Genomic DNA, 25,656 nt, shown 5'->3' with positions numbered 1-25,656 from the left:
CTTTATTACTTTCCTCCACCTTCAACATCTCCCATCGAGGTAAGCTGGTCACTGTGCCGAAACAGTGCCTCCTCTACCCCAATCAACACCTCTCCTTGCTCCTGTACCGCCATCAAAATCTTGTCAAGAGCTTCCTTTATCGGACCAGCTTATCGTCCACAAAGTGTTTAAGCATCTTTGTCAAGAGCTTCCTTTATCGGGCTAACTTATCGTCCGCCAACTGTTTAAGAGTCCCCTTCCATCTCCTGTCCATGCCGCTCAAAAAAACTGGCGCTCAAACTCCACTGCATCACCTCGGCCAGCATGTCCACTGTAATGGGCGCAGCCCCACCCTGAGAGCTTGCTCCCACCATCTTTCCTCGTGCAGAACTTGGCACCGAACTCGTGCTCTTAGGCGGACAAGCACTTGTGCCTTTTCGTCCCGTATTCTTCTGTTGGGTTTTTGACAACCTCTAATTACCACAACTTTTCTGGAGACAAAAAGAACGATAGCCCGAGCAGGATCTACCCAATGTGCGATGTCCACCTACATGTCGCCACACTGTTCATAATAAAGTAATAGCAAATATTACATTGAAACAACTTGTATTGACTTTACTACTTTATTTTTATTTGTTTCTGCCTCTTTGTTCTAATGTGTCGTGTGTGGGGGGGGAACTGTGAGGGGGGAGGGGGGGGGGGCAAATTGCAATTCATCCGGTATCACATAATTAAGATCCTAGAATAAAGAACTTGCATTTCACATCCGCCAAGACATCGGACAGCCAATGAATTGCTTTTGAAGTGTAGTCACTGCTGGTTTGTAGAAAAACTGTTTCATCCCAATTCTAAACAATTGTTCACTTCAATTCATGAACAAACATTCCCTCGATTTATTAAAAATTGTCACAAGTCCAATTTATGCTCAAACAGTGCAGTTTTTTTGTGTGTTTGGCACATGCATTTCATCTGACGGCCTGAGGGTGGAGATAGAGCCATAAGCTTTCCACCCTTATGGTTAATTACCATAACTTAAAAGTACTTGCAATGATTGTTTTAAAAAAATAACCTCTCCACCATGTGCCTGCTATCCCAGCTTCCTGGGTGTAAAGTTAAGTCGACTATCACATTAAATAAAGAGTTGATCATTATTCAGGTTCTCACTGCAAAATTCCACCTCACTTAACCACACCCTATATTTTCTGCAGTGCACCTCAGATAGAAAGATGGCTCAGTGCACCTTACTGAAGATTGGGAATATACAGTGTCACTGCTGTGTGTGATTCACTTTACACCGACACAAAGAAGTTGTAACTGCTAACCTGGCTCCAGTGTGAAGGGGATTGTTACTGATTGTGGATTAACACTACAGCAACACTAATTTGCATTTATGCAGTTATGCATTACCTTTAACATAGAAAGAAACAGGATTCACAGGGATCTAATTTAATTTTAAAAAAAGACAGAGCTAAAGAAACAGGCCTGGCTGGGGGGCTGGGCAGGGGCACGAAAGTGTGGGCAAAAGCGTGGTCAGACGGAGTTGGGTTTAGTGAGCACGTGAAAGGAAGACGAGACTTCAGGAGAGGAATTCCTGGAGCTGAACTAATTTTACGGTGCAAAGGTTTCTGAGTGACATTGTCGCTGTGATGAAAATGGAACCCATTCAATCATGGGTCTTATCCCTCTCTCACACTCTGAACACGGTGCCAATTTTCATTTGAGCAGATGAAGATATATCAGTGTTTTTTATTGGAACAATAGCAATTTATCATGAGCAATGTAATCATTCTGTAAGCCTGGATCAATGGTATCACTCTTGCCTCTGAGTCAGAAGGTTAGTGGTTCACTCCCCCCTCCAGGGACTTTGAGCAATTAATCCAGGCTGACATTTCAGTCTCGTAATGGAAGCGTATCTTTTGTCCAAGATTTTAAACCGAGGCTTTGTTTTTTTTTGTTTGGGTGGGCGTAGAAATAAATCCCATTGCACTGGAGAATTATCTTGATATCCTGGATAACATTCATTTTTAAATTAATACCAGTAGTACAAATGAACTAGTCATTAATCTGATTGATGTTTGTACAAATTAGCTACCTTGTTGCTCTGTGTCCACGCAGTTCTAATACAGACAAATTGAGGATTTTTCCTGTGGGTCACTGTTATAACCTGCCTGCTTACCATTGGCTGGGGACTAATGACAATCCCACAATCCTATGGGAGTATGAGCTTCCCCAATGAGGGGGGCGGAGAAATCATTAGCAGACTCCCTGCATAAATAGAGCTGGCCAGTTTGGAACCAGAGGAGTTTGGCAGCAAGAGAAGTTGTTGCTGCTGTTGTATATATATATATATATGTTAATTTGTAAATAAATGTTATTTCTTTGTATCATGAAAACTCGTGCTGGATTCTTCGTGGCCCTCACAAAAGTCACCGAACTGAGGTGTCAATGGAGATGGTCTGCTTTGAGACTCATTATTTGATTTGAAGGGGGAGTCGGCGGTGTAGAGTAGAGGACATGTGACTAGACTGGCTACAGCAGGGGTGGGCAAACTACGGCCCGCGGGCCGCATGCGGCCCGCCAAAGGTCTTTATGCGGCCCACCAAGTCATGAAAAAAAAGAAATTTAAAAAAAAATAATTTTTAATTATTTTTTTTAAGGTTAATGGGGGGGGGCTGTTGGGTTACTTATGGTATAGGGTGGATACGTTGACTTGAGTAGGGTGATTATTGCTCGGCACAACGTCGAGGGCCGAAGGGCCTGTTCTGTGCTGTACTGTTCTATGTTCTATATGAGGCGCCCAGAATCATAACCGGGTGAAGTAATTATTTTACTTAATATACTATGCGGCCCTTTAAAATTGTGAATTTCTGAATGTGGCCCTTGCACGGAAATGTTTGCCCACCCCTGGGCTACAGGATACGGAGAGGCCTGGATAAAGTGGATGCAGAGAGGATGGTTCCACTAGTAGGAAAAACTAGAATCTGACAACACAGCCTCAGACTGAAGGGACGAACCTTTAAAACAGATGAGGAGGAATTTCTTCAGGCTGAGGGTGGTGCATCTGTAGAACTCTTTGCCGCAGAAGGCTGTGGAGGCCAGATCGCTGAGTGTCTTTAAGACAGAGATAGATAGGTTCTTGATTAATAGGTGGATCAGCGGTTATGGAGAGAAGGCAGGAGAATGGGGATGAGAAACATATCAGCCATGATTGAATGGTGGAGCAGTCTTGATGGGCCGAATGGCCTAATTCTCCTATGCCTTATGGTCTTGTGGCAACCCAGAACCCAGGCGAATATCTCTGAGGACACAGGTTCAATTTCCACCATCGCAATTTGGTGCAATTGAAATTCAATTAACAAAAAAATCTGATTTATGAATGCTGGTCTCGGTACTGGGGAATAATAATGAAACCGTCAACAATTGTTGTAAAATTCCATCTGATTCACTGATGGCCTTCAGAGAAGAAAATCTGCCATCCTCTCCTGGTCTGGCCCACGTGTGACTCCAAACCTTCATCAATGAGGTTGAATCAACTGCTCTCTGAAATTGCCCTGCAAGCCACTCGGTTAAAGAGCAGTTCGGAATTGGCAACAAATGCCGGCTCGTCCCTCATCCCATGAAAGAATAAATTAAGCCTGCCTTTTTATTGCTATTATTTTAATTTGGGTTCCATGAAAATCTTATTTCAGTTTTAAGTATCCACATGGATTAAACTCCTTAACTAGCAGCACGCAAAACTTAGCAGTCTAGCTTGACCAAGGGAATTGTGGAGCTGGTCGAAGTTATAGATTGAACAGAGTGTTAAGGGAAGACAGAGATGCAGCAAGGGAGGTTGAGGGAAGGAAATCTGTAGCATGGAGCCAAGATAGCTGAGACATCATCATCAATTCTGTGGCGAAGGATATATAAGGGCCTTAAACGGGAGAAGTGCAGGGATCTTTTTAAAAAACAATTTAGAGTACCCAATTTATTTTTTCCAATTAAGGGGCAATTTAGCCTGGCCAATCCACCTACACTGCACATCTTTGGGTTGTGGGGGCAAAACCCATGCAAACGTGGGGAGAATGTGCAAACTCTACACGGACAGTGACCCAGGGCCGCGATTGAATCTGGGACCTCAGTGCCGTGGGGCAGCAATGTTAGCTACTGCGCCACCATGCTGCCCCTCCCTGTGCAGGGATCTTTAAGGGCTGTAGGGCATGAGAAGATCAGAGATAGGGAGAGGCAAGGCTTTAAACACATGGAGACTTTTGAATTCGGAGCATTCCTAGACTGGAAGCCAATGTTGGTCAGCGAGCACAGGAGGGCTGAAAAGGTCTTTGTGCAAATTAGGATGCGGGCAGCAGAATTTTGAATGAGCTGTGATCAGCAGGAGATAGAATATGGGAAGCTGGCCCGTAGTGTTGGAAGATGGAGGAGGGGCATCAGACGAGGTTGGCGTTGTCCACTGTGCCAAAAACTGCAGGTTGGTCAAGAAAGAGAAGGAGGGTGAGTTTGCCATGGTCACAGCCACATTGCATTTCATCTTGATTTTGAGGATCATTTTGGTACAGTGGCAGGGGCGGAAACCTCATTTGAATTATTCAAAAGTGGAATTGCAGGAAAAGTAAGATCAGATATTGGAGGTGGTAACATGTGCAAGAACTTTGACGAGGGAATAGAAGTTGGCAGTGGAAGCAATCGTCAGCATGGACAGGGCTCGAGGGTGGAGTGTTTTTGGGGTAGAATACAATGACGGCAGGTTTGCAAAGGAGAGGGAGAGTGTCAGAGGTGATACCATTAGCAGTGTCAGAAAGCAGAGTAAAACCCACTTGCTCTCTTTGCCTGAGAGATTGAAAAATATGTTAACACACCACGCCCTCTAGAATAGTCTTGAGGACTCTTGGAGAAATTGGCTTGATAGAGGTTTTGGTGCTCAAGGGGTTAGATTGACCTTCAAGAACTTGTAGCCTGCCAGCACCTGTTTGAAGTGAAATATATTAAAAATTAATACACTATCTGCCGACTGCCCTGAGCTTCTGTTCTCATGCAATTTGTATATCGAGGTGAGTTTCCATTGCAGCAATGCTAAAGATAAACTGTAAGCATGAATGCACGATAGTGATTTGAATATAGATTGCACTGGCAAATTGGAAGTGACATGCCAAACAGCTGGGACTTCACATTTACACCCTGGTTAAATGTTAACCTGGTCTTCAACAGTTTGGATTCTGAAGTACACAAGGCTGTCGAGATGTTCTCATAAATCAGCTTGAAGCTTTATGGTGTTAAGAAGCAGCAAGTCCGATCCCATTTAGGAATGAAATCCATGTCGACACCCATTGTGAGTTCTGTTTATTTGGGCAACAGCAAATACCTGTATTACGTTACAAATTGATTATAATGCTGGGATTTCCAAAGGCGAAATGTTTTTCTAGGGAAGGGTCCCTCATGATTTTTTGTTGATTTCCTTCCAAGGATGTGAAATGAAATGAAAATCGCTTATTGTCAATAGTAGGCTTCAAATGAAGTTACAGTGAAAAGCCCCTTGTCGCCACATTCCAGCGTCTGTTCGGGGAGGCTGGTACAGGATGTGGAGATGTCCATTGGCAGGATAACCCTGAGAACAATGGGGACATAATTCGGGAATACAAAAGTAAACATAAGAGAGAAGGGGCTACGTCAGGAAGCTGGGGGGGGGGGGGGGGGGGGGGGGGGGTCTGCTGTATTTGGCCCACCTGTCGGTTAAAAATGACAACCGGAATACAATAGTAAGGGGACGAAATTTAGTCAGCAAATATGATTGGTTTTGGAGTTAACCTACTAAACCATTGTGAATCAAGCACAGGTTTTCTCTTTGTTACGGCCGTATTATCAGATAAAACACATCTTCAGCCATAGGAATATGTGCTGAAAATGTCCTGAAATGCTTTCAACTCTTCCAATTACCTTTACTTCCAAAAAAAAATTAACTCCAAGCAGACATCACCTCCTTAGGGCTTCCCCCGAATATCACGGAAGAGTAAGTTCACTGATCCTGCACTGCTGGTAGAGAGCCATACTCCGAGGGAATGTGAATCGGGGTGTTGGTAATATATTAATTATTTGTTCTTGGGATTGTGGGCAGAGCAGCATTTATTGCTATCCCTTGTTTCCCTGGGAAGCCTTCCTCTTGAACCCTTGTAGTGATTCCAGCAAGATGATGGGTAGAGAATTGCAGGATTTTGACCCAGTGATAAGGTCCCAGGACATATGCCCAAGTCCAGATGGTGTGTGATTTGAATAATGTCGTCATGATTTTGCTGCACTTGTCCTTCGGGGTGATAGAAGCTGTAGGGCTTGGGAAGGGCTGTTGAATAAGCTTATTTCATGCCAATTTGCAGTGAGGCTGTGAAATAGTATCCCCATATGTTTCGTTCATTTTTATACTATTTTGCATTGAAAAGCAACATTGTGACTCATAAGTCAACATTAATGATTACGTTCACAAATTAACACAAATTAATTTTCAGGCAATTATTTTTTAGCGTTCTACTGCCTTGCCTCACAGTGTGCCACCTAAAGTTGCATACTGTGGCAATAAATTTTGAATTTGCATGCTTTGTGGCAATTATTTTCATGTAACGCATTCTCAATTATGTTTGAGCGAAACATGAATTTGATTTTCTGAGCAAATATTTTTTATATATAAATTTGAAGTATGCAATTTTAAAAAGAAATTCAGGGCAATTTAGCATGGCCGTTCTACCTACCCTGCACATCTTTGGGTTGTGGGGGATGAAATCAATGCAGACACGGGGAGAATGTGCATATTCCACACGGACAGTAACCTGGGGCGGGATTGAACCCAGGTCCTTGGCGCTGTGAGACAGCAGTGCTAGCCACTACACCACCATGCCGCCCTCTTTGCAAATACTGACAGACCTTTGTGTATTCAGCATTTTGTGTGGTTCATTAGTATTCTGTTCAGTTGTTCACTTTCAATGTGCAGTGTAGTATTGTTCCTTTTAATACATACTACGTGACTAGTAGATTATATATCAGAAAGCATAATACTGCAGATGCTGTACATCTCTAGTAAAAGCAAGTCCACCATCAAGCAGTGGCCTGCGGGGAAAAAAAGATTATGGTGGATCCTTTCGGGTGGTTCCTTGAGTCGACTGTGAGATTCATTTGATGCTTGGCTGGTGGTGCTGAGTGTCCCCCCGTGTCTGGTCCTTCATATGCACCTGGGGTCTTAGCACAGCTGCACACTGCCCTCGAGGTGACAGCGGTGGGGAAGAGACAGTCGCCCACCTCCTGAAATACGTCTTTGCAAAGCCGATCTGGAAAAAGATGCAGTCGTTTTTCGTCAAGATTCATCACGAGTAGCTCCGTGACACGCAGTACTGTGGTCTACGAGGTGTTCCCAGGGCCGCACACTAAGATAGACATCAATTGTGGCTGCATGGCCACCAGCTCTTTGGTCTGCCAGAAAATTGCTGGCTTTCCAGTGAAAAGAGTTGTCCCGACTGAGTGTTGCACCCTGGCATGTTCCAAGGTCCAGCTGAGGGGACACGCTGTATAGGTTGCAGAGGCAGCCCTATTGCAGAAAAGACGCTGCTAATAGTCCACAGACTATGTTACAGCAAGGGGCTGTAAACTATAAAAACCTTCAGACGGTATCTTTGTCATGGAACATGTATTGTAAATACCATGTGTAACTGTGTGTCTCAAGGCATTTCAGTGTGCCACATGTTATATGGAAATTAATTTCGTTAATGCCCAATTTGAACTGTGAGGAGATGTAATTATACATTTTTTTATTATAAATCGAGAATTTTAAAAAAAAATTTGAAATAAAAGCAGCAAAAGTTGGAAGATTCAACAGAGATCTGGAGATAGAGGAAGGCAGGGTTAATATTCCATATCTGTCATCCCCTTATCAGAACCCAGAGATTTCAGATCAATTCCAGCTTGATATGGTAGGATAGACAATTAGCATCCTCTTCTACCGTCACTCATTCTAATCCTCAAGTATGAGAATTAAGCACGGTGTCGCAGTGGTTAGCATTGCTGCCGCGCTGAGGACCCGGGTTCGAATCCCGGCCCTGGGTCACTGTCCGTGTGGAATTTGCACATTCTCTCCGTGTCTGCGTGGGTTTCACCCCACAACCCAAAGATGTGCAGGATAGGTAGATTGGCCACTCTAAATTGCCCCTTAATTGGAAAAAATTATTGGGTACTCTAAATTTATTTTTTAAAAAGTATGAGAATTAAACTTCCTATCTCCTCTGCAGCAGGGACTTTCTACCTTTTTATGTTTCCAGGGTCCCCCTCCAGTATTATCAAAAAAATCCGAGTCCCTGGAACATCAGTACTTTTCAAGATAAACGTTATACAATTAACTATGTTTATAATTTGTTTCACTTGGTGTGGAATTATTTTGCTGCTGCTGGGACATTGTCGAGATCTGAAAGAATCTTTGACTAGCACACGTGGATGACATGGTCAGTGTTCATTCCAGTTCAGTACTTTGTTTTCATTGTTGTAGTTACTGAAAAAAACCCAGTTTCTTCTAAGTAGATGGTACTAAGTAGAATCAATATTTTCAATGCTGAGGAAAGCAGCACTAAATTTATCTGTGCACACGCAGCCGGTGCCCTGGCCTGCCTTGCCACTCGTCGCCTTGATCTCTCTTTGCCTGGCGCCCTCGCCTACATTCCTCCAATTTTTTTTTTCTCCTGAAGAGTATGCATCAAGTCCACTTTTGAAACCTCCTGTTCGATCTGTTTCCGTCACCTGAGTATCTATTAAGCTACCTGTCGCCACTTGGAACGCCACAAGCTGTAGATTTCCATACCTGTGCTTACAGCAGCGCTGTTTAGGCAGCTCCTGCACTATCTCCCTCCAGAACCCCCAAACAGGTTTGGTGCAAACGCTCATCATTTACCTTCTCGTGCCTCAGTTTCTTCTCTTTCCATGTTCAGGTAAATGAACAGCTTTTTTCTGGGCGACTGATTTCTGTGGACGGTTTTTGCCACACCCCCTTACATATTTCTGTCCGTTTATAGAAACTCCAGTCACAAACCTATTCTACACACGCAGTTAATGTGAACCCTGGAAAAAGTACCCAGTTCAAATGTAAATAAATGGGCCGACGCTACATTTAGGACCAGGGCGACTTTCTTGTGCAGAAGTAATGGTTTTGCCAATTTGTAAGAGTGAGTTTCTATTTTAGCTTGTTGGACCATGTGGGGGTAAGTTCAATATCATCAGGGAGCTTATTGTGATGAGGGGTAAATAAATTGGAACTGAAAGGAAATCTGGTGGGAAAAATGGATGAGTTACATTTGTTTTATTTTGAGGGGTGCGGGGAAAGGAAGATGGTGTTCAGTTTGACAGCCTTGCAGCAGGAGCTGATGAATGCTTGTTGGATTCTGGGGTCAGCAAGGAGACCCTGATTGAAGTTCTCCAGGAACTGGAGCCCTGTCCCTACAGTGGCTCAAAAGCCAAATCGTTGCCGACCCTGGCAAATGGCTGCCACCCGGACAAGCCATCCAGGGATGAGAGCTCAGAGGATGGTGACTACGACACTCCGGCTATCATGACGGAACTGGTCAATCTCAGCCCCGAAGAAGACGCCCAGCAAAGCGCAATCATGGAACAACTTCTCCAATGAGGACCCTTCCCCATTTACTTCCCATTTCTGCTTCCTCCTCCTTGCACAGGCAAATCAACACTGACCCTGTCAACCCATTCTGTACAAAATATGATGGAAAGCCTGGCTGCCTGAGTCAGCCTACAGCTAGTTACTAATTATCCAATTATTTCTCTGTTCTTTTCCAAATATAAACTAAAATAGCATCGCTGTCCCTTCTTGGATACATTTGATCATTAACTACGGATTGTACAAGGCTGCCGGAAGCACGTGACCGATATGGAGAGCCTCTGCCCAGATTAAAGTTAATTTGTTGCTTTGTTATTTGAAAAAAAACAGGACCAAGGTGTTGCAGGATCTGGGAGTGCAGGAGGGGAGAGAGGCTGAGGTGTTGACCTTTCCCTCCCTGAGAGCCCAGAGGTGGATCCTGTTAGGGTGGTGGGCTCCAGAGCTGCCCAAGGCAGGAGGGTGGGTGAGTGGCATGGAGGAATTCCAACATCTGGAAAAGATAAGGGGCGGGATTCTCCGACCCCCCCTGTGAGTTGGGGAACCCCCGGCGGGGGGCGGTGTGAATCCTGCCCTGCCGCTCCGACGCCGGTTTTCGGGCGGGGTTTATGCCATGCTGGTCGGTGGCCGTTGGCAGCGCCCGCGCCCCCCCTCCCTCCCGCAGATCTCCTGGCCCCGATGGGCCGAGCGGCCGTCAGTTCCTGGCCAGTCCCGCCGGTGTGGAATGGACATGGTCCCACACGGCGGGACCTGGCTGGTAGGCCATCTAGTGGAGTCCTGAGGGGCAGGGGGATCTAGCTCGGGGGGTGGGTGGGCCTGTAACGTGAGGGCACTCCTTCCTTTCACGCCGGCCTCTGTAGGGATCTGCCATGACCGGCGCAGAGAAGAACCCCCTGCGTATGCGCAGGAATACGCCGGCCGGTCTGCAGGTGCACGGAACCACGGCGGCGGTTCTGCGCATGCGTCAACTCGCGCTGGCCCTTCAGCGTCGGTTGGCGCGGCACCAACCTCTCCGGTGCCGGCCTAGTCCCCGGAAATGCGGAGGATTCCGCAACTTCGGGTAGGCCCGATGCCGGAGTGGTTTGCGCCAGCGTTGGGCCATCCTGCCAATTGCAGGAGAATCCCGCCCAAGATTTGCCATTTGGAGTCAGAGGAGGGGTTCCTCTCGTGGTGGAGGTTGTTCATCATCTTCTTTAAGAAGTGGTTGACGTCGGTGGGTGGAAAGAGGGAGTGTTTTCTTATTTGTTATGGGTTATCTTTGTTTTACATTATAATTATAAAGCCATTTGGTGAAGAAGGAAGCTCCGAGTATTGAAACCCAGAGCTTGTCGCCCCAACCAAAATCTGGATGGGAACTATTTTGGCAGAGGGGAGAGGAAAGTAGATGGTGTGAAGAGCCTGCAGAATCGATTCCTCTCGAGATACAAGCTTGGCAAAAGCAGAACCCAAAAGCCCAGAAGAGCAAAGAGGCCTGCTGCTTGGGAGAATGGGCCCCGTTTAAAAAATTTTTTTTTTATTCAAGCCATTTTCAATTTATATACAAAACATAGGAAACATTGATCTGCAGACACTTGCCACAATGCAAACCCCTCACTCCCCCCCCCCCCCCCCCCCCCCCCCCCGTTCCCTTGAACACACCACATGCCTCAGACTCCATAGTTTGAACAAATAACTCGGCTCGTACTATCTAAAAGCATTAAAACAGAATAGTAATAAATCAAACATCACGTAGTATTAAAATATTTTCTTACGTAAAACATTATGCAAGGTTAGTTTCATTATGAACTCTACATATTAATTGGTGGCTTATGCGAGGCCCCTGACTACTCTGAGCTGCTGGTCAGTCGTTAAAAGTTGAGCTGGTGTGGGGAGAAGCCGCAGTGTTCATGGTTTTCTTCACGTGTTCGGTCTTTGACCTCGTAGGGTGGAATTTAATGGAAAATATTAAATTTTGGCATTTTTTTCAGGGAGTTTTCCGTCAGCTCTGCCGGGGAGTTCCCCACCGCTACCCAGTGACACTTATTCACTTTTTTAGGCCCTGGGGAGTTTCTCACCGGTTCAGCCCACACTGGAAATTTTTTCAGCACCGGGAAACTAAACTCGCCCATGGGCCGCCATTTTGAAAGGGTGTCCCAATCTCTAAGTGAGCTTTTGGGTGTCCCCCCCCCCCCCCCAACCTATGGGCAATCTCACCTCTTCCCCCCCCCCAATACACATGGGCATTACCCCCACAACCCCCAGGTAAGGACACACCTCTATGGGGTCCTGGGGGCTCATCCCACATCCCCTTACAGCACCCCTCCCACTCCAGGACCCCCACCGTCACCCTCCCCAATCTCCCAGAGGCCCCTATTTGCCATGCACCTCCCTACCATTCAAACCCCTCCGCCTCCACTCTCCTTCCATGGGCTTGGCCCCTGAGCCTTGGCAGTGTCAGCTTGGCACCCTTGCACTGGCAACCGGGCAGTGCTCCTCCCAGCTTGGCAGTGCCACTCGGGCACCAAGGGTGCTGTTCTGCCTGGACCATGCTGAACAGCACCCGGTTGCGACCTTGTTGGGGAGGCCGGTAGATCCTAGGTGAGTTGGGTAGATCCCGCGAGGAATGAAGGCTGCCAGGAAACCTCGCCTGATGTCCCCTGGCCATACCGCGCTCGAGCAAGACCACAATGCAGCCATGGATCGCGCCCATAGATCATACTGTTGAAACCTATCACAGAATTGTTTCAGCATAGAAGGAGGCCATTCTTCTCATCATACCAGCTCTCCAAATAATTGAGTGCTTCAACTGAAACTTCCTCTACCACGCTCTCTAAAGCAGCGTATTTCCGATTCAACCACTCGCTGCATGAATAAGTTTTCCCTCGGGTTGTTTTTGCTTCTTTTGCCAATTACTTTAAATCTGTACCCTCTTATTGTCCATCTTTTCAAAGTGGTGAACAATTTTTTCCCATCTACTCTGTCCTGACTCCCCATGATCTTGAACGCCTCGATCAAATTTCCTCTCGGCCTTCTCTGAGGGAAACAGGCCCAACTTTAAACTGGGCTGCAGACAACAACCTCTCCTGCTCAAACAGTATGTTGCAATCAACAAATTATATCTGAGCAGGAATAGCTTATTAACAAACTACTTAGAAGAACACGAAAGAACCTTTAGAGAAGAGGTTTTAGATTTAGACAAATAATTTTTTGCAGTAGGGACTCCCTTGTTCTTCAAGAGAATTAACTTTGGCATCAAATATTCTAGTGCAGCTACATCCTTTCAGTTTTTATGCCGATTATGTAGCCTAGTAGTTATGATACTGGGCTAGCAATTCCAAAGTCATGGATTCAGAACCCAGAATTGCAAGTTCTTTAGTTAAATTCAATAAAGCTTGTAATTTAAGGACCAGTACCAGACAGATAAAGTGGTGTTTACTCCAGAAACCGGATTTGGTAACTAATATCGTTCAGGAAAGGGAACGTTCTAACCTTCCCAGTCTGCCCTAAGTATGACTATAGAATTGGCCCTTGGTTGCCCCTTCATGTTTTCCTTGCAGTGGGTATTTAACCGTATCTTTCCATGTTTTAGAGCAAGTGGTGAAAGAAGCCAGCGCAGGAGGCTGATGCAGGTGTACTAATCTCAGACAAGAAATAATGAGCTAGCTGTAAAATTGTAGAATCAGATTTATGAATGTCAGTCAACCTCATCCAAAATGTGTAGTTAAAGCTTAAACTATACACCGTGTTATCTCAAAGTTCCAATGGGTTGTCCTAAGATCCATGAAATAATTTCTTAAAATCTAAGTTTTAATAAATGAGTATAAACTGCAATTTGATTCTTTCAAAATTATATTTAGGTTTAAAAACAACCCCAAAGGACCAGTATGTGAAACTGGATTGATTTCATTGCTGTTTTGGAATGAGGGTGTACAATTCCTTTGGAGATGGGAGTACAGGTCAAATATTCTTCATCCAAAACCCTTGGGGACCAACTGCATTTCAGTATTCAGATATTTTCTGATCTACCATGCATATAGTAGGCTGGGGGCTATTTGTGTTACAATCACCTGGGTTAGCTACATCAACAAATGCTAGGTTGTTCCTCCATTTCCCAACTCTCTCACCCTACTTCTTACCTGTTGACACTTATTACACTTGTAATATAATTTACATTGCTTTATTCACATACAAATCAATTGCATAGCACTTCAAAAAAACATTCCGGTTTTCAGATGTATTCGATTTTCAGATATACAGATAAAGGATACTCAACCTATATAAGAATCGCTAGATGTAAAAAGACTCAGTTCCCCTTAGTTTTGATTCCTCCTCCCCCCCCCCCCCCCCCCCCCCCCCCCCCCCCAATTTCATATCGCTTTACGTATACATAGACTATTGTTTGCAAATATAATTCTGATTTCAGGGATTTTAAAAAATTCTAAACTGACTTATTTCAGGGTGGTGTTGTGGTTTATGCTCCTGACTGCGGAACTTCAATGGGAGCAGATATCAGGAATTTTCTGGCCACAATCGAGGGAGGCTCGTATCTGAGTTCCCAATTATTTACATGTGGGGGGCCAGAGCTCCACTGCAGAGATATGAATTGTGAAATTGTTCCTTATATAATGGGTTTACGATGATTCAGTTGACAGTGCTACATTCGCACACACTTGTTTTGTCTTTTTTTTGTACTTTGAGGAAGGCACTTCATAGTGTCTGCATGGGTTTTCTCCGGGTGCACGGTTTCCTTCCACACTACAAAGATGTGTAGGTTAGGTGGATTGGCCATGCTAAATTGCCCCCAAGTTTGCAAAGGTTAGGTAGGGTTTCAGGGATAGGGCGGGGATTGGGATTGTGTAGGGTGGTCTGTCAAATGTTCGGTGCAGATTCGATGGGCTGAATGGCCTCCTTCTGCACTGTAGGGATTCTCTGATTCTATGAGCTGTGGCTGTAGTCTCAGGAACCGTAACACATTGGCATAATTTTGCAATGTGAATAGAACATAGAACGATACAGCGCAGTACAGGCCCTTCGGCCCTCAATGTTGCACCGACATGGAAAAAAACTAAAGGCCATCTAACCTACACTATGCCCTTATCATCCATATGCTTATCCAATAAACTTTTAAATGCCCTCAATGTTGGCGAGTTCACTACTGTTGCAGGTAGGGCATTCCACGGCCTCACCACTCTTTGCGTAAAAAACCCACCTCTGACCTCTGTCCTATATCTATTACCCCTCAATTTAAGGCTATGTCCCCTCGTGATAGCCACCTCCATCCGCGGGAGAAGGCTCTCGCTGTCCACCCTATCTAACCCTCTGATCATTTTGTATGCCTCTATTAGGTCACCTCTTAACCTTCTTCTCTCTAACGAAAACAACCTCAAGTCCATCAGCCTTTCCTCATAAGATTTTCCCTCCATACCAGGCAACATCCTGGTAAATCTCCTCTGCACCCGTTCCAAAGCTTCCACGTCCTTCCTATAATGAGGCGACCAGAACTGTACGCAATACTCCAAATGCGGCCGTACTAGAGTTTTGTACAACTGCAACATGACCTCATGGCTCCGGAACTCAATCCCTCTACCAATAAAGGCCATCACACCATAGGCCTTCTTCACAACCCTATCAACCTGGGTGGCAACTTTCAGGGATCTATATACATGGACACCGAGATCCCTCTGCTCATCCACACTACCAAGAATTTTACCATTAGCCAAATATTCCGCATTCCTGTTATTCTTTCCAAAGTGAATCACCTCGCACTTCTCCGCATTAAACTCCATTTGCCACCTCTCAGCCCAGCTCTGCAGCTTATCTATGTCCCTCTGTAACCTGCAACATCCTTCCGCAATGTCTACAACTCCACCGACTTTAGTGTCGTCTGCAAATTTACTCACCCATCCTTCTGCTCCCTCCTCTAGGTCATTTATAAAAATGACAAACAGCAACGGCCCCAGAACAGATCCTTGTGGTACGCCACTCGTAACTGAACTCCATTCTGAACATTTCCCATCAACCACCACTCTCTGTCTTCTTTCAACTAGCCAATTTCTGATCCACATCTCTAAATCACCCAGAAATGGAATTGAATTTACAAAACAGCTTGGTAGAAAGTGAAAGGCAATAGCATATATTAAACTTTGATAAAATTTGTATAGATTAGAGTGAAGTAATCTACCAAATTTTGGGATTTAATCCTCCCTTCCTCAATTTTAATCACTTTAGGTGTATTAGTTGACAGATGTGCAGTGTCTTGTTTTCATTAACTGTAACAATGCCTCTATTAGAACCAGCGTTGGATCAATTGCAATAGTCTCATCTCTGATTCAGAAAACCATGGGAACAAGATCCACAGCTGAGATCTATTAGAATTGCAGCATCGGAGTCCATCCAACTCATTGTGCCTGTCTAGGCATCTCTAAACAAGCTATAAATTAGTTCCAAGCCCTGCTTTTACCCCATATTTTTCCTGTGTAGGTTGAGATCCAATTCCTTTTGAGAAGTTGTATTTACTTTGCTTCCATCATCCTTTCAGGTGACATGTTACAGCTCCTTTCTTTAAAAAAAGATTCTCCTCTGTTCCCCTTGGCATTATTGCCGATTAGTTTGAAGCTCTGTCCTCTGCTTGGCAACTTTGCTGACTCTCTCAAACTGAACATATATTTTGAACACCTCTACTTGATCTCCCCTTAACCTCTGTTGTGAGTCGAACAATGCTACACTTCTTCAGTCTCTCCAGATTATTGTAACCCATTTTATTCATGAAGCCACATTCACCGAGTGTCACCATTAGGGGATTTGTGTCTCGCTCCTGGAATATTTTGTTTAGTTTCCCCCGTGCTACTGCTTTTAAACTGGCATCACCTCAATTAAATACACAAGTAAAATTGCATGGAGTAGTCACTGTAATGATGTATCATTACAGTTGTAATCTCTGTCGGGGTCTTTTAGGCTGTCAGTTTAGATGAGAAAAAGCTATTGCAGAAATGTGTTATTGCTGCTTTCCATGGCTGATGGAGTGAGTGCATTTACACCCCATTTAGTGTCCATACCAAGTGGCTTCAACCATGCACCAACATTGAACTCATGCACTGTAAATCTCCTGTTCAGGCCTGAATTGACTTCAATGTCAAAATTTTAGGTCTATTTACACGATAGCTGCAGTGTTTGTATAGAGCAAATAACGCTGTTCTCCAATACCACAATTAACGTGTAAACGCACCTCCTGTTCAAGGCTATGGACATTTTAACTTTGTAATGGTTTGCTAAAACTGTCACATAATTGTATGTCTTGTGTTTGTTCTGGATGAGAAAACATTTCTCTTGGGGTAAGTTGCAGATTAAAATGTGCCTGTTATTTGTAGGTTTCATTCCACTGCAGATATGGAAGCGTAGTGTTTCAAATTAGTTATATGTGACCAGATATTAATAAACATATTCTGACTATTTAAAGATCAAACGACTATGAAGGTTTTGAAAATTTGGCATAAAATATTCTGAGGTAGGTTGCAGTCTCTTGCAAAGCAACGCGTTCAGTAATCATTTTTTCTTTAAAAGAAAGAGGCTAGTCAAATATTAATATGTTGCTCTCCGAGCTCTTGCTTATGAAACCACATGCTCTTGTGTCGAGATTCTTATCTGTTGCCAGCACCTGGGATCATCGCAGAACAGCAGAGTGGTCCCAGGTGGCCACCTGCTTGACCAACTGCTCCGACACAACTTCAAGTGGTTGATGAGCTATTTGAGAGCCGTTGAATTGGATCGTTAACAGCACTGGCTGATTGTGACTGCTGGATCATACTGCAAGCAAAGTCCCGGTTCCCCGCAGAAGATACAGAATGAGACGCATGCAATACAGCATGTTGCAAAATACTCGGGTCTTTGAGTGTGGTGCTCAGAAGGAGTATGGGGGAAAATAAAAGCACACTGACAGCAGACAGTAGACGGGCATCCAGGAAATTGCATCATTTCTGATTTTTTTTGACATCTTGGACTCTGCATTATGGCTGTGATGGACTGTTAGAATGGGAAAAGGGTTTTATCATAATAGCATTGGTGCTATGTTTGGTTGGAGCTTTTACAGGAGAAAATCAGGCTGCTGAATTTGTTCCCTGATGTCTATTAGCAGTGGCCCAGGGCTATGCTGAAATTTATATCCCATTTGTATTGTTGCAGCCCAAAAGAAGAATTTACAGAGGATGACAAGTGTATTTTGAGTAGGTATGTTGATGACTCAGATATATCACATGATCCTTTTGTGTGTGTTTTTTTTCCTTCTACAGTGCTGTTCAAATCTTACTGAAATGAAGGGTGGAAACTGTGAATAATTTACTGCTTCATTGCAGAGCTCCGTACAGGTAGCACTGCTCTTGCAGTCCTTATCGTGTTCTAGCAGTGTGCTGGTAAACAAAGCCCTAATGTGCTGCTGCTGAGAATCGGTCTGCATGTTGCAGTCGGAGCTGCTCTGAAATAAGGTGGCAGGCACTATTGTTGAGTTAGCACGATAGCGAAACCACATCTCTCTGCTTTAAGGCAGACAAAGGATTTGGGGAACAGAGAATGCCTTTCAGATCTGTTCCACGAAATACGGCAATGGAAAACATTAGCTTAAGAGCAGTGCCAGAATCATTCACGTGTTCCGAGCAGCAGCCACTGTGAATAGTCTTATCTGGTATGGAGCTCCTAGCTGGAAGTCTATTTTGGAAATGCTTGTCGCTGGTATGATAGTACCTTTATAACAACATGCCATTGAAATGGAAAACCAGCAACCCCACTAACTGGAAATTCCCAGTTTCTGTGCTGAAGCCATCTAGGACAGCAACACTGACTCCAGCATACATGTAAGTTTGCAGATGCCAGTTTGCTAAAACGCTGTGATTTTTTTTTGCATGTCAGTACCCTGGTAATGTAGCATATTCATTGATGTACTTTCTAGCATTAATTACTGAGCTGATGTTTCAGGACTGACAGCCAAAATGTATTAAATGGTGTGTACTGCACGCGCTGAATACTTTTTTTGTAAGGATTTATACTGCCGTTTGCCATTTAAGGTTAAGGCTGAGTGCACTAAATAGCTGCATTTGATTCGTGCTGCATGGTGCAGTATTTGACACTTGATCGTTTATTACAATGATGCCTCGGTCTTATTGTTATCCGCCTCAATCCCTGCACTATTTTTTTTACTTTTTTTCTTTTCACTCTACCGCCGCATGCCACCAGGTGTCCTGGTTGAATTGTTGAATCCTCTCTTTTATCCTTTGCTCATCTTCTGACACGTTGTGCAGTGCTGCCTTGGCACGTGCGTGCGCAAAAAACAAGAGTTAAAGCCCCGAAGTGAGCTTCCATTAAACACTTTTTTTTTCAGTTTGAAAAATGTTCCCTGTTGTAAAGGTGGTTGGTTCTGTGGCTTTTTAAAAATCGAACTAGATACATTTTTAAAAAACAGTACCATAAATTATTTGCATATTTAAGGGTTAAAAGGTTTCATGGGGTCACTAATGAGTGTCAGGTAATGCTTTGTCATGTTGTGGCACGGCTTTCTTTTCTGGCTTTTAATATGAAAGCTCCGCTTGCTGAATTTGGTTTAGACATTGTGTTTGAGATAGTGAGGCTGGCTTTCTAAATATTAGTTGTCTACAACTTTTGTGCTTGGATACGGTTTGATACCGGTCAGGTTTTGTTAACTTCAGCTGCATAATTGACTTAAAACAAATTGCCTTTATTAGCTCTTTTTTAATGTTTAAGAAAATGTCTCTGACCTTGATGATTAGGATTTTGTCCAATACATCCTTTCCTTAAATCTTATTTTTTCTAGTAATTTATGCATGAATTTATTGTTTTGGACATGTTTGTGTTTCTATGTAGGAATTTGTATGCTGAACTAACTGACTCATTCGGACAGTTCAGAGCTAGAATTTTTAGTGCAGTGGGTATTTCTGAATATGCTGGGGAATTTGGGGATTTGACTGATGTTGCCTGGTCAAAGCAATAAAAATTGTCACCTGCGTGCATTTCAGTCACACTGTTGAAGTCCCTGCAAGGCAAAAATCAGAAGCTATAAAATGTTATGTGGCTGGTATTTTTCTCACCGCTGCCAGGTGTCATGACCGTGTAGCTCCATGCAACTTGCTTCGTGTCTGACGCCACTACCATTTGCTTCTTTTCCTTCGATCCAATTGGGACCCACAGCTTTATGGAAAGGAAGAAGAATTGAGTGCCGTTGTCATCCATCCAGCAATTATTGGCTACTCCGGCCACGTTGACAGGAACGTGCAGAACCTGATTTTCCTCTGACCAGTTTTTTATGACCATAGCAGCATTGCAGGAAACAAGGCATTAGAGTTGATAGTTGAGAGGGCAGGCGGGAAACCCGGGAGATATTATTTTAAGGGTCAAAGTGTCACTGATAAAAAAAATTTATCATGATGAAAGCGAAGCTGAAATTAAAATTTTGGTGCAATGAAAAGCCATTATAAGTTCTTATAACTTTTCCAATTAGGGGCAATTTAATGTGGCCAATCCTCCTACCCTGTAAATCTTTTGCGTTATCGGGGTGAGACCCACACAGACACGGTGCAAACTCCACATGGTCAGTGACCCTGGGCCGGCATCAAACCTGGATCCTTGGTGCTGTGAGGCAGCAGTGCTAACCACTGAACCATTAAGAGATCTATCGGGTGATTAGCACTGCTGCCTCATAGCGCCAGGGACCTGGCTTCGATTCTGGCCGTTGGTGACTGCCTGTGTGGAGTTTACACGTTCTCACCATATCTACCATCTGCCTGGGTTCCTCCGGATGCTCTTGTTTCCTGCCACCGTCCAAAGATGCGCAGGTTAGGTGGATTGGACAGGATCAATGCATGGGGGTTACAGGCATAGGATGGGAGAGTGGGCTTCGGTGGAGTACTCTTTCAGAGGGTCGGTGCAGATTCGATGGGCTGAATGTCGTCCTCCTGCATGTAGGGATTCTATTGGAAACAAAGTAGGATGTATGTTTAGAGACAGTTCAAGTCCTTATCTCAAAGGAATAAAATTGATTAAAAAAAAAGACACTGCTGTTGTATGGGTGGTGCATTTAATGAACTGTAATTGTTTTGGATGGGTTTCTGCGCAGTTAGGATATTTGAGTGGTATCCACACCATGTCCTCTGCCCGGCTTCATTATTCAGAAGTTCACAAAAGAAGTTGGTTGTACTATCAAGTCTCCAAAATTACCCATTCATGTCAGTATTAATATTTGATAACTCTTAACTATCAGCTCTGGAATAACATTGCTATGCCATAAAGGATAGTGATAGCAGAAGCTACAAGATATAGAATCAGAAGGACTGGAGCAAAAGTGTCCAGTGGATTATTCATAAATTTCCATCATCACATTTTATATGGTACATGTTGAAAATCATCAGCTAGAGTAACTTTGTTTTGGATGGAAGACAGCTTCAGCTTACTCATGCCCTTTGCCTGCCTGCTCTTCCTGTGTTGCAATTTCCCCTTCAGTCTCCCACTTATAGTAACCAATATTGCTGTAAGGTCTGGTCATTATTTAATTGCTGCTGTTAATGGGGCATTGCGTGTAAGTTGACTTATTGCGTTTCCGACAATACAACAATTATGCTTCCATTGTATTTAATTAGCTGCAAGTGCTTTGGGAAAATCTGAGACTTCTAGGCAGGTAAATATCACTCAGCTAATGGAACGACAACAAACTGAAGTGGGTGAATGGCTGACTGCAGTTTCTAGAATTTGCAGAGGGTACTTTGACAGCTCCTAACTGTTTCACCCTGTCTCAGTCTTGGGCATTGCTGGCGGCCATTGGTGAATGGATGAGGAATTCCAAAGCATGCGGAGCAGTGAAGGTTGGATGGTTTGAGCAAGGAGTCAAAGAACCCTGCAGCAAGTAGGAGAAAGAAATCAATGCTTGCCCTGTTAAGTTGGCATAATTTTCCTCCACAATTTTTAGGAATTAATTGAATTTTCATACTTTACATTGTAAAACATTATACCAGAAGAAGCAGTATATGTTTACTTCAGAAGTGTAATTCCTGTGGTGATGAAGGAAAAACCACAACCAAGTCTCCACTGCAAGCTCTGACAAACAGCCATGTGATAATGACCAGCTAATCTGCTTTTGTGATGTTGGTGAGGGATAAATATTAACCAGGACTCCAAGGATAATCCTCCTGTTGTACCATGGGGCCTCTTGTGTTCACGTGAGAGGGCAAAGTGGGCCTTGGTGGCACTTTCATCAAAGAACAGCAGAGAAACAGGCTCTTTGCCCTCCAAGCCTGCGCCGATAATGATGCCCGTCGAAACTAAAACCTACTGCACTTTCTGGGTCCGTAACCCCCTATTTCCGCCCTATTCATGTATTTGTCACGATGGCGCATAAACAACCTGCTTCCAGCACCTCCCCGGGCAGCGAGTTCCAGGCACTCACCACCCTCTTGTGTAAAAAAAAAAAATGCCTTTCCTTGCACATCTCTTACCTTTGCTCCTTGCACCTTAAACCTATGTCCTCATGTAATTGACTTTTCCACCTTGGGGGAAAAAGCTCCTGACTATCTACTCTGTCCATGCCACTTATAATTTTGTATACTTCTATCAGGTCGCCCCTCAAGCTCCGTCATTCCAATGAAAACAATCTTGAGTTTATCCAACCTCTCCTCGTAGCTAATACCTTCCAGACTAGATAACATCCTGGTATACCACTTCTGTACCGTCTCCAAAGCCTCCACATCCTTCTGGTAGTGTGGCGACCAGAATTGTACGCACTAAATGCAGTGCACTCTCAGTACTGCACTGAAAAGGGTCAGCCTTGATACTTGCGCTCAAGTGGGACTTAAACCAGAACCCTGTGACTTGGATGAGAAGGCTGCCAACCGAACCATGGCTGACACGATGCAGAAGATGCTGATGTCTGGGCCAAAGTGCCTTTGCTGTTTTAGTTTTATTGAAAAGCTCAATATATTGTACACTTTGGAAGTCCTAAGCTAACTAGATTGTGTGGGCAGGGCCCCCAGGAGTAGATTTGCCAGGCTGCCACATTTAAGGATTTGGGTTTAAGGTTGAGAGCCAGGAGGAGGTTTGTGTTTGCCAAATTGTGCAGAAATTTATGACCAACTGTGCATTCTTCATTCCCAACTGAGGGGTAACAGCATTGGAGGCAGAGAATACCAAATTAAGAGGGGCTTCAATTTTCAGCAAAATTGTGCAAGAAACTACCTTCAAAGATGGATATATTCTAATCGGAATGAATTTCAATCACCCTCTTAAATACGTAATACAGTTTCAATTGCCAAATTCTTAGCTCTGCAGCAATCTTCTGGGGCCTAACATCTGCATCTGGTTTATGTTATGCTAGTCTAGAAGACGAGGTTGGTTCAAAGTGCTTTAATCAAATGGAGGTAATCTGACTATTGAGCTATTCATATTGATCTTCTGGGAATGCTGATTTAATTGCACAGTGATGCTTACTACCTTAGCCAATGAGACTAACGGGATTCACTAACCTACCCGATGATACATAATTATGATTATTTCATTGGCTGTCTTCCCCACTGCATTTCATTCAAATTCTTCGACTTTTTCAACAAATTCTACTGCCTTGCCTCTGATCCACCTCTCAAATTCAGTCCAACATCCCATACAGTAACTAAACTTCCAGTTATACAGCTCCTTTAACATAAAAAGAAGTCCCAGGTAATTCATAGGAGCCATACAAGCAGTTATCCAGATGAGTGATCCACAAGAGTTGAGGTTTAAGGAAGGGCTGAAAGGAGGAGGAGAGAGAGAAAGTTGTGGTGTGGGTTGACAATATCTGATTGTGAGCTAGGAGACAAAGAGTAGGAGCTAATATTCTTTGACAGGCTATGGGAAGGGAGTAGAAACTCTTATTTTTCTCAAGCTTGGAAAACCTCCTGGTCTGTCAGTCTCAATACTACATTATGGAGTGTATCCATCATTAGTAACTAAGGAGATTGCAGGGAAATCCTTTAACTCACCATTTGCACATTAGAACTCTAATTATCCAAGTTCCAATTTTCTGTTTTTCTGACATCCACTGAAACACTTGTGGAACAAAATCTTAACAGACTGATAACTTGATTACAACAAAATTGTGCATTCTGTTACAGTAACTCACAGCTCATGAATTCAGTTTGCTCTCTTAGGTCTTTACGTTAAACATGCAGACCAATTTTGGTCAATACTGTTCAATGCGTGCAAGACTAACATTTGTAGGCTCTCTATCATCCGATCAGTATAGTGCCACAAGTCAATAACTCTGAACGCTGTTGCAGCTCAGATACAAGTATAAAAATGTGATATATTATGCAAAGAATTGTCTGTAATATTTTTATTTTGTTCTATGTATTGGCAATTTGCACAGTACGTTGTGTAGCTGTGAGCAAGAAGTTACAAAGGGGGCATGGGCTGAGTTGAGTGAGCAAAGTTTTTGCAGATGGTGTTCAGTGTGGATATTTGTTAAGTGTAATTTTTGTTTTATTACTGGCGGATCAAGATAATTGGAGGATTTATATGTCCGCATAAACAAATCACTTGTCACAGTGGGCACGTACAGAAGATAATCCAAAAGGCGAACACAATTGGACGAGAGTTGGAATACAAATGTGAGAAAGTGATGCTGGTCTTGAATTTTGCCTTTACCAGAAAGCTATGCTTGCCTTGAATGGGGTGTAGGGCAGATTCACAAGACTGAGTTATTGAACAGGTTTGTTCTCTTCAATTTAGAGGGTTGAAGTGTGATCTAATCAAGACCTTTAAAGTGAGAAACAGTCTGCATCTGCTCTGTTTCCTCTGAGGAACTGCAGAACAAGGAGACGAGGAAGGAGTTAAATAAGGAAGCACCATTTCACACACACCCGGAGCTGGTTACCACAAATTGTTGTAGATGCTGGATCAATAGAAATTTCCAAGACAGAGATGAACAATGCTTTGTTGTGTGAGGATATCAAGAAATCTGGATCAAAAAGCTGGCAATTGAATCTGATTATAGATCAGCCATGACTTAATTGAATGGTGCTCAAAACCGAGGGACTGAATTTCCCTCTGTTCCCAAGTAAGAGATGTGACAGTTGGACAACAAATCACCTGTATGCTAGCTATTTGAATCATGCATTTAAAGTAGTCTCCTTGATGTATTACGGCAAAAGTCTTGGGTCTGTACTCTCTGCCTCGATTAATGTTCCATAACCTTATTAATGAATTTGCTAATATAGCATAGATTTCTCTACTGAGTATCTATTCAAGCAATGCTAAAGGCAGTGGCAAATAGGTGTTATTTTTCAGGAGTGATTTGGACTAATGACAAAGGCCTGAGGAAATCATCTCTTTGTTTCTTCATCTCGATTGCATTACAAAGCCCAGCAGATCCTTCTGTGCGGAATGACCATCCTTTTGTGCAGAATGACTATTTGCTTGCCAGAATCACTGTACTTGCATGTGCTGCCTCTTGGGGTGTAATCAATGCTGACAATCCATTGCAGTCCAAGATGCCCCCTTTCAGAGGAGGCATTAAACCAGGTCCCCATCTGCTTAATCAAGAGGATTTAAAATATCCCATGACGCTATTTTGAAGAAAAACAGCACTGGAGTTATCCCTGGTGTCCTGGCCAATGCTAATCTCTCGTTGGCGGCATGGTAGCACAGTGGTTAGCACTGCTGCATCACAATGCCAGGGACCCGAATCCCTGTGTCTCATCTGCTGTACGTGAGCTCCCTTTCATCCCGGCGGTACTCCTTGCCACCCTCACCACGCCCCCTGAAAAAAACTATGACATTGATATGTGTGAGAGGCTGTGTGCAAATCAGTTGCCACATTTCCTACATTACGTCAGTGACCACACTTCAAGAAGTACTTAATTGGCTGTAAAGCCCAGGAGACATCTAGTGGTCATTAAAAGCACTATCTAAATTATAGTCTTTCTTATCTTTGTAATTCATCCATTAATTTTTTTGTCTTGACAGTGCAGTAATTTAGTTCCAAAGCCATGCATTTGTTTCATGCGGCTCTTAGTTGGTGACAAGCCCTCAGGGTCTTTGTGTCTACGGCT

General features: G+C 43.7%; 1 protein-coding gene across 6 annotated transcripts in view; it reads left to right on the top strand.

The window, feature by feature from the left end:
* Window positions 1-25,656, top strand: part of klhl13 (kelch-like family member 13) — a 280,287-nt gene that overhangs the window by 165,057 nt on the left and 89,574 nt on the right. Inside the window, exon 1 of one of the 6 annotated variants that reach the window (XM_038774154.1) lies at window positions 17,257-17,806. The exons of 4 other annotated variants lie outside the window; for them this stretch is intronic. In XM_038774154.1, coding sequence (XP_038630082.1) covers window positions 17,727-17,806 — 80 coding nt within the window. In that variant the 5' untranslated portion in view covers window positions 17,257-17,726. Of the gene's footprint in view, window positions 1-17,256; window positions 17,807-17,880; window positions 18,427-25,656 lie in introns of those variants that run through there. One more of the 6 variants, XM_038774153.1, reaches the window with a different exon arrangement.

This window comes from Scyliorhinus canicula, chromosome 17 (genome assembly GCF_902713615.1).
Source record: "Scyliorhinus canicula chromosome 17, sScyCan1.1, whole genome shotgun sequence".
Classification (NCBI taxonomy): Eukaryota; Metazoa; Chordata; class Chondrichthyes; order Carcharhiniformes; family Scyliorhinidae; genus Scyliorhinus; species Scyliorhinus canicula.
Note: the sequence above shows the minus strand (reverse complement) of the source record. Positions and strands in the feature narration are given on the sequence as shown.